Source organism: Leuciscus leuciscus (genome assembly GCF_965113295.1).
Source record: "Leuciscus leuciscus genome assembly, chromosome: 15".
NCBI classification, from domain to species: domain Eukaryota; kingdom Metazoa; phylum Chordata; class Actinopteri; order Cypriniformes; family Leuciscidae; genus Leuciscus; species Leuciscus leuciscus.
The window spans coordinates 22,777,204-22,795,362 of NC_138739.1; the positions used below are offsets into that span (position 1 = coordinate 22,777,204).

Sequence of the window (18,159 nt, forward strand, 5' to 3'; positions counted from 1 at the left end):
ATCTAAGGCATGGGAGAATTTTACATTAAATGCAGCAAATAAGATTGTAACCTGCAAGTTATGCAACGCTGAGCTTGTGTGGCATGGAAGTACCACAGTGATGCACGAACACATGAAGAGGAAACACGTTGGTGTCACGGATGAAGGTGAAACATCAGCACGCTAAGCAAAAACTGTATATCCTCATTATATGAAGATGTGAAAATGGTATAGTCTAGTTTAATTCAATGCTACCGTGTAAACAGCTTTGTTTACTAACTTCGGGACAGTCACACTAGATCTATTTTGTCTCGAGCGTCAGGTTGCGCAATCAGTTCGCTCGCATCATAAGTGATGGATTAAAATAGCGCTACCGCAGAAATAGGTTAAATTAAATGGTGTTTACAAAGTGAAGCACTAAATATAAAGGCAGTTAATAACAGCAGCAGTAAAATATTGTTTTTTAGTCACTGTAGTCAGTGGTTTTCAGCAAATGCTTGTGCACTAATGCATAATTTTTCCTGTCCTTTTAATCAAGCCTGTTAGCTTGCTGCGTACCTCCATTCGGCTCTCTTTTTATAGTATTTGTCTACTAAAAATTGTTTTTCAAACGCGATCCACTGCGGCTCTACTACGTTCACATGCTTGTTTTCAGTCTTTCTATATTTAATTTATCAATATATCCTTATAATTCATTTAATTTTAAATAAAATTTAAATGATATATTTCACAAAATGAATGGAGAGGAAGTACCAGGAGGAATTCCCAAAAATTAAGAGTGCTATAAAGACCACCAACAGCAGAATGGCTTTAACTACTGATATATGGACAAGTGTTGCCACTATGTCAAAATTAAAGATTATATTAGTAAAACTCAATGTGTGGCTTTTGCACTTTTTAAAGTACACTTTTACACATAAATACCCAGATTTAGGGTTTTATTTAGTTATAATAAACAAAAAAAGTAATTAAATATAAATAAACTTTTTATCCGATTAATCGAAAAAATAATCGTCCGATTAATCGATGATCAAAATAATCGTTAGTTGCAGCCCTATTGCATATCATATTAACCTGTGCCCTTCCTGTCTAACAGGTAGGACATATACAGAAATTGAATAAAATTATCAAACAGTCTGCGATGCATTAATTACAAAGTATACATAGACTAATCCTTATTAAAGTTACAAAAGTTCTTTAGTCAAGAGCAGTGAGTGTTTTTCTCTGTTTCCTTTGTTCTTTGATTAACTTTAACGACAGAGATAATTAGTGGCTACTGTGTACTGTCCCTTTAAGACCAGCCGCTGCTGACAGAGACGTGGATCTCACATGCGCCTCATTCTCTCACGAGTCACAACTCTTCACGTTCATCATAAGACTGCTCTTTTGTTATAAAGATACTCGACAAAAAGACATTTTGACATAATTGTGTGTGTTATTGTTCGTTCAAGCGCGAAAGAGAACTGTATTTTGGGCTGTCTTGTGCGCACGCACGATATTAGCGCGAGTCTTTCTGTGTATCACAGTCAGGACGTTCACAGGCAGCGAGCTCTTTTTTGTCTTGTCGCGCATGAATGGTTTAAAAACATTTGCATGAATAAGAGCGGGATCATGTAACACTAGCCAAAGGATGGCAAAAATTAACAGATGCTGCGTTAATTGCGTTAACAGCCCAAATTTGATGTTTCATATAAAATCACAGTATTTTGCGTCATATAATTGAGTAGGCTTGACATCGCGATTGCGATATGATTAATCGTGCAGCACTAGTTGAGGCTATTTTATGATTAAGATAAAACAAACATAAAATCTCACAGCATTAGCTATAAAATGGAGTTTGCAAGCCTATGAACAGTGGAGGAAAACTAATACTGGCTTTTAATAGATAAATAAATATGGAAAAAAAATCCATATTTAAAAAGATTAGTGTTTTTTTTAGCTAAAATCAATGTCTTTATTCATAAATAAAAAATAGAAAAAATCGATAAGCGTTTGAGAATCGATTTTGAATCGACCACATTTTAAAAAACGATAAATCGAAAAATCTATTTTTTTTGCCCAGCCCTAATAATTAGTAAAGATTGACCAATAATTTATTTGACCAATGATTTTGATTAATAATAACTTTTGATATTTACACTTAATCAGTTTTCGTTTTTTTTATATCTATCATCTACCAATAAATGCTACCATCTGGTGAGACTTTAAAGTATATAGCTCCCAAAAATGGCATTACAGGTGGGGCTAAAAGTATTGGCAGTTAAATAAATTTTGTGTTTCGGAAAGTTTGCTGCTTCAGTATTTGTAGATTATTTTTTCACATGCTTCTATAGCTATGTTTACATGGACAATCTTTGTTTCAATCAGAATTGAAATCATTCTGATTAATGAATCTGAACACGGTGTTTACATGAATGCTGAGGTGATCGGGTTGATTTTTGCATTTTTGTCACCAACTTCAAATCGGAAATGATCTTTTGACATGCACACACTGCTTGAATATACACAAGTTTCCCGCTGTCTGAACATACTAGCATCCTCCTACCATTGCTTATTTTCTTTGTTTTAAAGGTACACTGTGTAGGAATTTCTCCCATCTAGCGGTGAAATTTCATTTTGCATTCAAACGAATAGTGAACTAGCACCTCACTTTTTCAAATGCGTGTTGCAACTACGGTAACCGTTATGTATCAAGAAGCTATGACAACATGTCTTCCAATAGCATTTCATCGAGTTTTCTTTCGGGTGATGAGGTTTCGCCGGTCACGTTTCCTTTTAAATTAAATGTTTCACTTTTTTGGCGACGAGGATTCCTTCTCCTGTGGCTCGGCATAAGTATGATCCTGCATTATGAAGTACCGTGCAGTGCAGCCTTTCAAATTTGCCGGGGCAGTGACAAGCGCCTCTCACTGATCTCCTTGTCCGTTTCAGCTGGTTTCAGTCACGTGATGCTGGCTCTGAACGAAAATGCGTTGTGGAAACGTGTTAAGGTAGGCTAGTGCTTTTTGTCTCTCTCTGCTACTATAGTTTTTCAAAATGGCGGAACGACATGGAAGCCTCCTTGGACTTACCCGTCCAATGTAAATAAAGATAAGAAATTCTTCACTTACAAGGATAAGTCAGATCATTGGCAGAGGTAATTTTACACCAATGAGGACATATTTATGAATAAAGACATTGATTTTAGCTAATAAAATACTTAAAAAACTACACAGTGTACCTTTAAAAAACGAATTATGTATTACGGGTCCTGATTTGGAGACAACAGGTACACAAAGCTTTGTGCTGTGCTGCTTATATTTATCATGCAGTAAAAAGCCTGTTTCCACGGCCAAAACAAGGCATCTGTGGGTGAGAGTCCGAAGCAAGGACTGGTGGAACATTGTCCTGCATCACTTCACAGACGATGAGTGAAAGGAGAATTAAAAATGATACTACAGTCATGACACTTCAACAACAACAGCTCGTTCTGTGCGTCATACGCCATTACAGCATTTCTACGTCATTGCACATGCACCAAACTTTCCAGTTTCAGTTTTCAATCTACAGTATGTTTCCACCCCTTTCAAACCGAATTACATTTAAATTGGATTTAGCCAATTCATTCCTATTGACGTGGTTATATGTGACTTTTTTTATTCCGACTGTGCTACTAATCCGGTAACAAACGGATTATTAGGGTCCATGTAAACGCAGCTTATGGTATACTGGAAAACAATGATAAGCATTTCATAAATTTAAAGGCTTTTATTGGCAAAAACATGAAATATATGCATATAGTCAATATTTATAGTGTTGACTCTTCTTCTTCATAACCTCTGCAATTCACTCGGGCATGCTTGATATCAACTTCTGGGCCAAATCCTGACTAATGGTAATCCACTCAGTCTGCTCTTATAATCCAGTCAGAATGATGGAGTGATTTTACCGGACTAGTTCATGTTCACACTTTCCCATGAGCTGATGATATGATTAGTGAAATTATGTTTGGTCAGTGCTGGTCATTTTTGTGCCAGGGTCGAAAAACAGTTAAATTTGGGTTTTTATAATAATTATTTTTGTAATAATTATTTTGTGTAATTATAAACAATTATTTTAAATGCATCTGATCTGTATTGTTTTTCTTTTTTGTTGCTTTTTCCTTCATGCTGGATCCTACCCTTTTCAGCTTCAAAAGCATCTAACATTAATTTCATCAGAAAAAGACTAGCTTTGTTGTTTATTATATTTACATGCATTACAGCGCAATGTACTAATGTAGATACATGCTTTTTACTGTATTAATGGAGAGAAAAGTGACGTTGTGCAAAACAAAGCAAACTTTGAATCAGAACTTTCCGTACATAGCAATTACGATTTTGGACACATTTTATGCTGATTAAGATGCATCAAAGCATACACATGCATGCAGAAAATCAAATAGAACGTTCAAGCAGCAAGGAATGGAATGTTCAAAGTTACTAATATGTGTATGTTTAATAATATTTAAATCATAAATTAATTCTTATACTTTGAATAGTTAATAGTTTGGTTTGTTGAACTATGTATGACGCATCTCAAAAATCTATGTCGATAGCCTTGTTGCCCCAGGCCTTTTTGGTTTTTCATATTTTTTGGGTTCAGAGTCATCTTCATCATCCTTCCTTTGGTTTCCGTAAAATATCATCAGCCTTGGGAAACATCTGTAAGCATAGTAGTCCAATGGTCCTCTTAGCTTATTGTTGTCAAGCCGAATGAAGGTCAGCATGTTAGGGTTGCCAAGGTCCAGTGATGGACACATTAGAGAGATATTCAGATCTGCAAAGAGATGTCGTTATTAGATTGATATTTGATAAAGGGTTGGAGAACACTGCAGTGGAACAGTTCAATCAATTTCTAATGTGTTTTTAGAATAGCATTTCTTTGTTTAAATGAAGTAAGGGTATGACCATCATGCTTTATTCTACATTTGTACCTTTAGATTTTAACCTACCTTTAAAGTCATTGTGATTTAGATACAGATGTTCCAAGGTCCTGGGAACAAAAAAACGGTTTGGAGAGCTGGTTATGGCCCAAATGGAGCTCCATCAGTTTGGACAAGTTGAAGGCAATGTATGCAACGGATTTGAGTTTATTGTGTGACATGCGTAGGGACAAGAGATTGGGAGTCTTCTTAAAGTAGCCCTCGGGTATGGTGGATATTAAGTTGTTTTCCAGCGATATCTGCTGAATCGATTCTGGAAGGTCTGTTGGCATGGACTTGAGCTTATTGTTGCACATGTTGATTTGCATGAGGCTCTTCATGCCAGATAGGATCTTTCCTTTAATACCTGCATCTGTTAGTCTGTTGCTGCACAAATCCAGCACTGTAAGTTTTGTAAGCTCAAGTGTAGCTTCAGCCGGTATCTTTGAAATTTTATTGAAGCCCAAATTAAGTCTTTTAAGAGCTTTTGGCAAAGGAGAAGGAACGTGTTCCAGATTATTATGCTCAAGGTGTAACTGAATGAGTTCTTTGAGTATACTGAAGACATCTTTATCCACCTTAGATGACTGGAGCTTATTGTAGCTGAGGTTGATTTCCCTCAGGGATGTGGCATTAATAAAAGGCTTTGAAGTTATCTCTTCTATGTCGTTATGCTGAATGTACAAGTGGCGGACGTGTCTTGGGATGTTGGGAATCGCCTTGAGTTTTCGGTGGTCGCAATACATGGCAAATGGATAGGATGAGGGGCAGAAACACTCGCTGGCACATTCGTACGAATACATTATTTGGGCATCGTAATCCGGTTGTTGAGTTACAAATTGTCGAGGAACTTCGGGCGAGGAGTTGTCATCTATGTCGTAATCGATATAGTCAAGCTCTTGAGAAAGTACCAGAGCTCCAGAGAGCAAATGCAGACATAGTATTTTCAAGATCCGTGATGATGTCATGGTTTAGTTTGCTTTTCCCTGCTATCTGTTTGGAACCGTCACAAAAAAAGAAGTGTATTTTGAAAATTAGAAAAAGGTTATTAGGACTTTGATTGTACTGAAATAATCAGTATAATAATGATCATCATCAATAATATCATACAATAATATTTAAGTGTGCTGGGTTCCACAAAAAAACAGTGTGAATAGAAAGTGACACATAAAATAGACCACAATGAGATTTTGAGACAGAGTTAAACAAGAACTGGGTTTTTATTCACTTTTTTTGGTCTTCTTAAAGCGGTTTGGTACTTTTCCAGAAGACTAAACAAACATCCCTAATTGCACATACTTTGGGCAATATGACATTTTTCTGTAAATGTTGATATTTGTTTAGTGTTCTCTTCTGTTGTGATGTCTGGGATGAATTATCTCAGCAGGGGTTTTACTGTGCGTGTTGAAGGTAAAGCCTATGACTCAGTTGTTGACTGACCTAGTATTAATTGGTATTTATGTTGTTTTTTTAAAAACTTCTAAACACAACCATTTTGGAAAGGCAAACACTCCCTTGTAATTTAGGAAAGAACTCTTCTTGGATTTTTGTTTATATTTGGTGTAATATTCTCCTACACTAAAAATATCTAGTTTGGTCATAGTACTAATATGAACTGGCAAAGCAGCTAGATAAAGTGATCCAAAAAATACAGCGAGTAGTTAATCTAATTTAACTACTGTAACTGCTCAGTACGACAGTCTCTCTCAAGTCATTTTCTTGTCTCCTGCAGAACTTTGACGTGTTGGTATGTTGGCTATGATTTTAATGTTGCTCAGTTAAATAATGACTTATTCTGTAAATTTGAAGCTCTTTTTCATTAATCGATCATAGAAATATTTTTCATAGTTGATTCAAACCGCATGTGGAGGAATATTTCAATTTTAATTGGCCCTTTAACTTGTTTGTCTTGATAAGCACATTTTAAAATTTCAGAAAATATCAGTTTTTCTGTGTATAATTCCTTAACTGCGGATACTAAATTTTAGATATAAAAAGGTTTTAGAAGCATTGCCATTAAGTCTTGTGACCTGACTTTTGCATGTGGGTTGCTAAAATGTAAGAGGAATAGGAATATACCTCTTTTTATTGTCATGCTCAAAGCAGTTCTTTTTGGAGACATCAATGTGAATAATGGATATGCTTGCAAAAAATCTCACACAAATTAGTACAAAATGATTTCATTACGAAGCAGTATATATTGTACTATCTTTAAAATCATGATATCATACCTGTGGGGTCGTTTTTCTCTCTGTGGGAGGCCGAGTGAAATCGTGAACACCGAGTGCCCAAGATGAAACACAGCAGCCCCTTCAGCTTGGACGATGTTGCCTAAAGCAGGGAAATGTTTTTTCTCCTGGGACGAGCGTGAAAGATTACTTCTGTGGTTTCCCCCACAGCAGCATTAGCCGTTTTGGGAGAGATTGTGATCTGCCTCTTTTCCGTGGAAATGATTCTGGAAGCGTTTGGTTGCATGTGTTCGGTGACCTCAGTAAAGCCTCGTGGTCTCATCTGATTCTTCTTTTCCCCTTTTGTTGAGTTGAGGTGAGGTTGAAGTTTCCAGACATAGTTCTGGAAGGAATGGCCTAGTATCCAGTCCACATTATTGTATGTGGACAGTAAAAAATTTAACCCACAAAATTAAGGCCAGACTCATAACAGGTGTTGCACTAGTGCAGCTAATGTTATGCAAAAAGATTTAAAGCTATTGAAGGGAGTGGATTCTTTAGCCCGGCTTCCAGAAAAAAAATTAAATATGGACTCGTTTTCTTTGAGAAAGGTCTTCAACATATGTTAAAACATATATCTGTTCTTCTAGCTCACCATGACGACTATAGGTCACAAGGGTCATTGGAACCAACAGTTTAGGTGACCAGTTCTTAGCATTTACTTTACTGTTCTATATTACAGTGTCCTCTTCATTGAGAGAAAGAACATGTTATCTGGATGTTTCGGGAAGAGTCTCCTGTTTATCGTCAGAGCCCGACGAAATCCAACCTTGAAGAAGCTGTGTGTCTGTGTGTGTGTGTTAGCATTCTTGGTTAAAGGTTAAGGAACAGGTTAAGTGGCATTATTGGAGATTGACTGACTTGTTTTCTTGGACATGCTGGCGCCTAGACACTAGGGCTGTCAACGAATATTCTAAATTCGAATATATATTCGAATAGTTTTAAAAAACAGAAATTCGAACGTTAAAATTAATATTCGAATGTGAATTTCGAATATGGAAAAACACGCCCGCGGAAGCAGAGGCGTGCGCGGCTGTCTGCTTTGCGAGTGGGCGCGCGCGCTGCCTGATCACACGAGTCGCACTGTCTAGCACAGCGTCACTGCTGAAAGTTGACAGTGCACTAAAAGACAATGGAATAAATAGCCTTTTTCTTTTTTAATAGCGCTTTATTTTTTATGAACCTCAGGGTAAAAGTTCTTTGTTGTCAACTTGTCACATTTCTCGGAATTGTGTGCCTCATTTTATTTAACGTTAAACAGAAATGTTCCATGTTTACCACAGCACAGCTCGCTCGGAGCGTTCAATGTCGGTTCTATACTGTAAAACTTAAATTAATGTTAATAAATTTGTTTCAATCACTGAATGAAGCCTGCTATATTTGGGACAAGAGTCGCGACCTTAAATTGGTTGCACAAAACTCTTGATCAGCACTCAACATGTGCTTATTGTTGTTCATTTAAACCGTTATGCGCAGAGAGAGCGTGAGCGCGCGCGCGAGAGAGAGAGAGAAAGAGTGCCTGCGAGTGAGCGAGACTGAGGTCTGCGGTCTTGGCCATTAGTTTATTTACTTGGTTTTGTGTTGGTAATACATTGTCAAATATGTTTAAACTTCAATTAACTACCTATACAAATGTATGTATGTCTCTTTGTATTAATTTGTCCTGTTATTGACGTAATGCGCGTCATTGACAAAATGCGCAACCAGATGTTCGAATAGTTCGAATATTCGTGTGTTTTTTAGAGGGAATATTCGAACGTCATTTTTGAGCAATTTTGACAGCCCTACTAGACACACAGTCTTGTGACCTCGGAGGGCCACTGGTAACTAACTCAGGGTCCTGGTGGCAGCCGTAGAGATGTGCTACTGCCTATCAGTCCATGTGTGGACATTTACTATGTTTACCTATCAGAATCATTCAACCTGAAGTAATGACGTAGCTTACACCTTGGTGAAGCTGACTTCTGCCTGATGAAACCGCAAACTATCTTACATTTTTCTTTAATTTATTATAATTCTTCTGACTCTTGTCTTAAATTGACTGCACTTCTAACTCCTGTTGTTAATTAATCATATCTGGTCCTTGGGTCTTTAACTGTAAATTCCCTAACACTATATACTAATAAAACACTACTGGTATATTTATTAGGCCTATATTATATTTTATCAGAATTAAATGTATACTATTCTATATATGTACAGTAAATTAAAACAAAACTTCAGCCAGTGTTCATCCAAAGGTTTGTTTAGTGAGAAGGAAGATTACAGTTGGCAAATTTAAATGCCTAAAATGCATTGCAACAATTAAGTGGGTTCAATTTAATTGGTTTAGACATTTCTAGCTCACTATATGGAGGCCTTTTTCCAGTGCTTGTACTGTATCAGAGTAAAACCACAGACGGTCTCTCATGACCCGTCTACAGAGTGTCGTTTTTTTTTTTTTTTTTTTTTTTTTCAGAGTTGGCTAGACAGACCCCTCAGCACTCATTCTGTCAACTGGAAGATTTGTTTTTGCTGCTGCCCACATGGCAGACGCTGAGAAGTCTCCGCAGCATGAACGCTACTGTGGGTTGAGAAAAAAAAAAAACGTCAAGATTGTGATCCCAAGAGGTTCTTTTGGGGCATTTTTTTGTAAGGAAGGGGGTGAAAACTTGGCAAGCCGTATTTTTTGGTCTTTGATAAACTTCAGCCTGGCTTTTTTTGTGATGGATTTGTGACGTTACAATAATATTTAGGCTTGGGAAAGATGAGCAGTTGAGTATATGAGCATGCAATCTGCACATGAGCAATGCTCTTTAATTATATTAACATTAAGAGGACCATCGCTTCTGGGGAACATGCAAATACCCATATGCTTTGCATTTTAATTCTCACACTTTGTGCTTTCACAACTGGGAAACACAAATGGACGTTTGTAGTCCCATTTGAATTTTGAATTTTGAATGCGATATGCTTCGATACTCATTTATCATGATGACAGTTAGTTTATTGTACAGTGCTTCTTAAAGATCAATTAGATGACCAATTATTATTGTCTTAGGTTTGACATTGTGAATATGGAATAGTTTTTCCAGTTAAATAAAGGTTTAACTGTTGACCAACACAAAAGTCTTGGTGTAAACACCATTGGTCTACAATTTTAATCTTTAAAAAATTAATTAAAAAAATTAATCCACAAACGTGTGTCTGAACAAAACAGTGTTTTAGAGACTTTATTGAAAATGTTCCGGGAAGGGAAGTGGTCTGGTGGCTCTCTTGAAAGGAGCTGATAAAAACAAGCTGGGTGGTTGTTTTCTGTCTTAGTTCAAAGGCATTTACTTTGGAGGGAAATTGGATGGGGAAAATTATGAGGTGTGTGCTGTGCAAGAAAGATTTAAACTAGACCTAGAATCAGTTTTTCATAGCTCTGCTCTCAAATTTTACACACGTTTACTTATTTGGATTTGCAAGAGTTAAACCGAATGTTCTGTTTGTGATCCAAGAGACCCAAAGGCCATTTAATGGCTAAAAAAAAACCTGAAATTAACCAGACGCATAAAGGTACATTAATATCTGATCATTTCAGATATTTAATAAAGATTGATTCGTCATACAAGTGAAAAAAATACTGTGCAGGATTGTTCACATAAAAGCGTTTACACAATATGAGAAGGAAACGTATTGGTGTATCTTTAAACAATTTAATTTCTGTGTCCGAATCCCTCAGGTGTTTTCTGGGGCTCAAAGATCCTAAATGATCCAAACCTGTTGTGAGTTTTTTGGAGACGCCGGTATGCAAGACGTGGCAGAAGCAGATCAGGCCAACCTGAAGATTTGTTCCATATGTTTCCTGAGCAGAGCCTCTCTCTCTAGCCACCACCCCTCTGTGTTGTTTTTTCCCCCATTTAACCCATTCAGACCCAAGTTATATTACAGGGACACAAAATGAGCTGATTGATCGAAATCTAGCTGTTTTGCTGTTGTAAACAATGAGACCCACTATCCACAAATTTTACAATACACATTCAATAATATAACTTTTGTAAAATTACTCTATCGCTCCACTTGTCTGTGCATCAGAGGTGGGGATTTTTTTTACACTGTTACACCAGTAGGTGGCAGCAAGTGACTGTCTTTATGAGTGAGTTGTACATTTACAATTGAGCTACAGTGGATTTCTGTGTAATTAAGCTACCGCTTTAATCTCTCTTTAATCTCACTGTGCGGAATAGAATAACTAATACGGAGTGGTAGGATACTAGCACTTGGGTTGCATTTGCTGCGCATCCTCTCTGTCTTTTGGAGCCATGCACAAACCAGAGTCCAATTGTAGTCTGATTAAAGTGTATATACATTCTATGCGAAGCCAAGCTGCAATCAAAAATGGGGAAAAAGTGAAGTGAAAGTGACATGTGAAGGCCAAGTATGGGTTCCCATACTTGGAATGCATTTAACCCAAGTTAGTGCACAGACATTAGAAGTAGTGAGTAGTGAACAGACACACACACTGCAAACCGTGGACACACACACCTGGAGCAGTGGGCAGCCATTTTTGCTTTGATGCCTCAGTCATTTCCTGCCGGTATTGAGAATTGAACCCGCAACCTTCGGATTACCAGTCTGACTTTCTGACCATTAGGCCACGATTACCCCACAGGATGAGTATGTCTTGCAAAAAGTAGTAAAATAGCAGTAAAGCAGCATTCAGCTCACCATAAATGGGGAAAACATTTTCAGTGTGCAAGAATATGCTTTGGAATGGCTGTTACTTGAAAAGTTCAAATTTATTTGAATGGCATACAATACTGTTATAATGAATTCACCTGATTTAAAAAAAAACAAAAAAAAAACATGACTATTGCCTATTAAATACAAAATCCTCTTTCTGCATGGATGGCAACTACTGTACTTATGTCCTGAAGAACAGGTCCAATCCTACACTGAAGTCTCCATCTGCTGGTATTTTGTTTTATTGCAGGACAGATGTACACATTCTGAATCCAACAAGATTTACTCTTTAATTTTTCTTTATTTTTCTAAAGAAACAACAATATCTGAATTGGAAACGAATAACACAGCACCGCTGACTAAATAAACACTGGTTGCAATTACAGTTAACTGTTGTGTAAACTGCAACCAACCAAGTGGTCCATACAGATCAATTTTTCAGTATTTCTGTGACCTGACAAGAATGTCCTAGTCCAATATTTTGGAGAAAACACTGGCAATGAATAAAACGTTATATAATGAAAATTTAGCATGCAGTATAATTTTTTGTTATCACTAAAACGATTAATAAGCACCAATGAGTAATGCCCATTCTCTAAAATACATGTAGAACAATGAACGAACTGGCCTTGTGAATTTTATTATTTTTTCTTTGTCGTTCCTTTTAAGCTAAAACTTATTTGCTGACCTTCAATACACAAGGGACACATTTACTTAGCACCTGATCTTAAAAAACTGTTCTCTGGCTTTTATAAAATCGAAAAGATTTAAATGTAAACATTAACTATGAAAACCTATGTAACTATTGCACACATTGTAGTTGATTCTATCTTTACTGGAATTCAAAGTCTTCGAAATCCTCTCTAAATTCAAGTACTGAGTCTGTAGCCTCTGCGGATGCTCTTGGATTTTGGATAAGTTATGTTCTGTACATCACCATGAGGACATGAAATGGTAATTTATAAAATTAGAATGAAGTTCATGACTATAATTCTGCCCTCCAGTGGCAAGATGGTACGCGTTGGTACCGTTTCGCTCACTTTCTGTTGTTACCCAGTTGCACCGAGTTGTGGCTGGATACGCACCGAAAAGTGGGTGGCTGAATCTCCCAGTATTTCACTGGGTTTGCATATAAACTGATCCTAGTGTAGAGGGTTTTCTTAACCCGGGTTTTCGAAGGGCAAAAGTCATTTACTCCAACGTAAGGGATGCTGTTGGAGTGTAAGTACATCACCTAAAAGAAGAAACAGAGTGGATCAGATCTCTGTACACATCATGTCTTATTCATGTTTATATTGCATATGTATTTGTGTTTTACCTGCAAATATTTCAGGTTGTTTAAGCCTGGAGGAACTTTCTTCAGTTTATTGTTGTCCAAATGAATTTCTCTGACTTTGGGAATGCCAGCGAAACTTCCGTTCTCCACATACTTGATTTGATTGAAGTCAAGCCACAACCTGTGAAAGACAAGTTAATGTTGTGTTCTGTTTTCATCCACACGAGGGAGTTGGTTTACCTTACCTCTGTAGACTTTTTAATCTCAAAAAATCCTCTGACTCCACTTTGGCGATCTTGTTGTAGTCCAAGTGAAGTTCGGTAAGGGAAGATGGGAGATCTGTGGTATTTACATTAATAAAAATCTATATTATTAGACTTATGTGCTTAGTCAAATTTGTAAGCACTCTGTCTTTCGAGACCCACGTCATCTTTTAGACTTTCTTTCAGGTGTGATAGTCACTTGACTTTCTTTAAAAAATATATAATTCTTACCTTTAGGAACAGCTGTAAGCTTTGCTTCAGCTATTCTCAAGTAGAGAGTCGCCATGTCGTCAAAAGCTCCGGCTTCAATCCCGCTGTTTGCAATTGGATTTGCACTCAGTTCTAGAGATGCAAGAAAAGGGAACATCTTGTAATTTTTTCTTCTAAATAAGCATTAATTTACATTAATGCATTTGGCATAAAATGTGATACAAAGACTCATGGATCACACCTTGTTGGGTTTGAACCAGCAACCTTTTGGTTGCCAGCCCCATTTTTAACTACAACACCACAGTATCATCATAATTCTCAGTTTCTGCTAAATTTATTGAGATTAAATCTGTAAATGCAGATCTTAATGTAGACACTATGGAGGCAGAGTTTTTTTTTTAACTGAACATTACATGAGAACCATGGAGGTCAGTTGATTGAAGTGAGCTTGTTGTGTCAGATACAAATAGTGTAAGATCATGTATCTGATTATATAACCAGGTTTAATGAGGTCATGATGGAGAGAACAGGGTAATGGAATCGGGAAAAGATACAAGTCATACAGCTCAACGTGTTGAAGCAAGTGTACTAACTGCTTAAGCATGACCTTGTTTATTTAAGAACGTAGGAGACCTACCTAAAACATTTAAGCCTTGCATTCCCCTAAATGCTCCTTTCGGAAGTCTGCTGATCTTGTTGTCATGCAGTCGCAATGCCTGAATATTTTTGGGAAGATTCTCTGGGACTTGTGTCAGCAAGTTGTATGACAGGTGGAGAATCTTGAGTTTGTCCATGTTGCGAAAGGCCTTTGGGTGAATTTTTGTTATCTGGTTGTTAAGCAGAAACAGGGCCTGCAAATACAGAAGGAGAAATAATAAAGGTACAGTGTCCATGGCTCTAGATAGTCATTACCATTTTTGATCACAGTTTACTTTTAAAAATGCCATTTTACAGCTTCCATACATTTTTGTGAAATTTTGGAAAGCTAAATAGAACTTTGTGTTGTTGTTTTCAAGATCTGGGCTGTTTCTATTTTTTTAATGCCCTTGCAAGTTTATTCCCTTTCTTTCTTGGAACTTTTAACCATTTTACCACTAATCATGAGCAAATATTTACCACAAGTATGAAACTGTCCACAGTAGATGCAAATATCAATAACACTCAAGTATGTGTCCAGAATTCCACATAATTCTGCTACCACTGCATGTCTCCAGATGTCCTTGTGTAAACCCAGTATAAAAACACAACTCTTAAAATGCCCTAAAAGCATTTAAGGGGGAGAGTTTACAACTTACATAGAGATTATCCAAGCCTTTGAAATCGTCTTCCTTGATTTCCGTGATGTCATTGTTTTGGAGATCGACGAGCAACGTGTTTTTAGGAATGTCCTTTGGCACCTTGGTCAGACCTGTGAAGACAACAGAGATGTGAGATTTTATAGACTAAAATGTAGAGATGTTCAAAGCCGCACATTTTAGTGGGTTGCTTGAAAGACTAGTTGACAAATTAGTCTTAAAGAAACCCTATGTAATTATTACCCCGATCAGTTGCGTTTCTAAGATGTGATCTTGCATTCAATAACCGCTTGATGGAACACAACAGAATGATGCATTTTTAGAAATGACAGGCAGAAAACCTGGACTACGAGGACTACTGAATTCTTTAAAATCACGTGAATGTTTAATTTGACAAGTCGTGCATATAAAAAACTTTAGTAAAGTATTGTATCGCACCGTGCAGCTCGCTTGTACAGATGATGTGGTGCTGTGAAGCCATGCACGCATTTTGAAAGAGAGAGAAGACGCGGTAGCATTGAATCACTCTCGCTGTTTGTGAAGTGATGTCTCACATAAAGTTACTGATTTGATCTGATAATCTGTGTGGATTAATTTGCTCATTCAACCAACGAGCTAATTGAATAAATGTTTGTGGGAATTTCCTGCATTATAAGTGCGAAACCTGCGGGAATGAGTAATATTATATGCAATTCCCGCAATCCCACGGCGAAATTCGAGCCCTGGAAATAGTTGTTTAAAGTAGTTTAATGCAGTGCTTACCCTGATCTGAGCACTGGAGAACTTTCTTTGAGCACCGACACCCTTCGGGACAGTCCGAAACAAAGTTATCATCATAATCGTTGTAATCGTCATCGTTGTCGTCGTCGTCATCATCATCATCATAATCACCAGCATCTTGTTGCATGATGTCATGATGCTTGACGAAATCCATGACATTGATAGGCATATATGGTTTTGCGTGACATAACGTCAGTAGGGTGAGTAGTAAAAGTACCTTCATGGTGCAGCTTTTGTTTGGATCTTTAGTCATGAATGGTTAGCCCTGTGAACATGAACACAAGCAGTTGTTTAACCTGTACTTTGTCAAATTGAACATGTTACATTGCTTTTTGTTATAACACATAGAATTGTTTCACAGAATGAAAGAGAAAATCGTGTGAATTGGATCCCAAGAATCCTGAATGGTTTATTAGTTGGCATCACAATGAAATGAGCCAATGGGAACTGGTCACAGGTTAAAGAGACATTCTTATTGAATGACTTTCACAGCATTTATTTTGTTTTTGCTTTTCTTTACCTGCACACATTTTTTATTCCATTCAGTAGCATTAATGAAATAATTGTGAGAAGAAAAGGTTAATGATTGCTGTAATTGTTTGTGTAAGAAGTTAAAATGAACCAGCTGTACTAAGCAATTGTTTATGGAGCAATCTTGTTTATGGAAGCCTTAGTCATCATCATATGAGAAGGTGGCTCACAGTTTATAGACCTTTAAGAGTTGTTAATGGTGCCCTTTTTTTCTGACGCTACCCACATGACATTTAATGGTAAATCTAAATCCTCATTTGGAATGATTGTATTTTGTTTGATTTTTGCAAAAACGTTCAATTTAAATCGAGCTGTTAAGAATTCACCTGCTGTAAGTTATAAATATTACAACTTTAATATTTCTGCTTTAAAACAATTTAAAATACCTGCGTAGAGAAATATGCTTTGTTATTAGACTGCTCAGCATCACAAATGATGAAGAATTTATCTGTAAATGTTTCACCCCGGCACTTTTAAATTAATTTATTCTCTCCCAATTAATATAATGAAATGTTGTCTGGTTTATTTAGCTGTTCATTTGAATTCATAGGTCTACTTTTCCAAGAAATAGAGCTTCACACAAACTTACTATGGTGGAATCAATTATGTCTAGGGACAGATGAAGACAACATACCTGATGAATCTGTGTAATCCTTGTTCAAGTAAGCCTCCAGGGATGAGATCAATATTGCCGTCTGGATTTGTTGAGACACAGGTCCTTAAATGCAGCATGCACGAAAGCCCGAAAGGTGGAGATCACGCTCGTCAAAGCATGAGATCCTTGAATGAATGGGGATGGAAAAGATACTGCTGGTTCAAGGAGCAGATTCTGAATAAGGGGTAGGAACTGCACGCAGCTCTGCTGGATGCTTAACTAGCACTGAACACTCATTGTTACCAGCCGTATGTTTCTCATCAGCACTTGAAACTTGGCCAATTTTGTGTGCCTAAATTTTCAATGGCCAGTCTGGGATACTCTCATTCTTTACATTGCCAATGGGTGGTCTCTACTTATCTGACTTTTGACGTATTTAAATATTTCAGAGTGCACAAATTATTGCATATTGCATCATTTGCAGGGTTATTTCTGGGCTTCTATTTTTAGATCAAACACTAATTTTGACTGATAGTGATATGATATAGATAAAATAGCTTTTATATACACTTTATATTGGAAAATAAAAATAAATAAAAATAAAAACTGATAGACATTTGCAAATCCTTCTGCTTGACCCAAATCAGACCATTGAGAATGATTTACTTGACATCCGCTAGAACTGGCATCAATTTACAAATAAAATCATTGACTTTAGTCAAGTAAATGCATGTTTCATGTTTTGTGAATAAATCATTGTTCGAATGAATGTTCATGGGACAAAATAAGGTAAGTCCCAATCCATGGGGGACCTTTAATCTAAAACTAAATGTTGGATGATAACTTTTCCAGACTTTACAGTGCTGTTTGCTTACAGCAGCACAAAACGCGACCCCTCTCTATTCACAGGGCAGTACTGGTGGCGCCACATATGCTTGGGTTTGGCTGGGGGTTTTGAGATGATGGAAGTTCCTATGTCTCATGGTTTCTCCGTTCATTCTCCTGGGTCTCACTGGCCAGCATTCCTTCCGAAATGATAACCAACCTCAAACCAATAAAGGTTTGTGGTATGTCGAGTTGGTGCCGTAAATTAAAAGGATGTAGATACTATTACAGACACAACATGAGGGTGAAATGGTTGAGGAAAGGTAGAAATGTGTAGATGTGCTTAGATTATTCAGAAACTACCAGTAATTTCCCTCAACCATTTTCGAATTCTTTTGTATTTCACTCCCTCAATCTTATTTGATGTAATGTTGTGACGTGCAGAACCATGTTGGAAATGTCTCGACCTTGCAAACACTCGCGCAGCCTTGAGATATATTGGCGATTTTGCACAGCTTTGCTTGTCCT

General features: G+C 37.1%; 3 protein-coding genes across 4 annotated transcripts in view; 1 reads left to right on the plus strand and 2 right to left on the minus strand.

Annotated features, from left to right (window-relative positions):
* Positions 1-18,159, plus strand: part of cenpp (centromere protein P) — a 49,446-nt gene that overhangs the window by 15,282 nt on the left and 16,005 nt on the right. The window lies entirely within an intron of this gene.
* On the minus strand, positions 1,974-8,036 carry omd (osteomodulin). Its single transcript, XM_082138038.1, is given in 3 exon segments — positions 1,974-4,776; positions 4,952-5,006; positions 5,008-8,036. Coding segments are annotated over 3 exon segments (1,170 nt in total). The 5' UTR covers positions 5,890-8,036; the 3' UTR covers positions 1,974-4,543.
* On the minus strand, positions 12,138-17,066 carry aspn (asporin (LRR class 1)). Its single transcript, XM_082138039.1, has 8 exons — positions 16,846-17,066; positions 15,663-15,945; positions 14,901-15,013; positions 14,243-14,456; positions 13,627-13,737; positions 13,378-13,471; positions 13,175-13,313; positions 12,138-13,090 (listed from the first exon to the last, which is right to left on the minus strand). The coding sequence occupies exons 2-8, from the start codon at positions 15,931-15,933 to the stop codon at positions 12,893-12,895; spliced, it is 1,140 nt and encodes a 379-aa protein (XP_081994165.1). The 5' UTR covers positions 15,934-15,945; positions 16,846-17,066; the 3' UTR covers positions 12,138-12,892.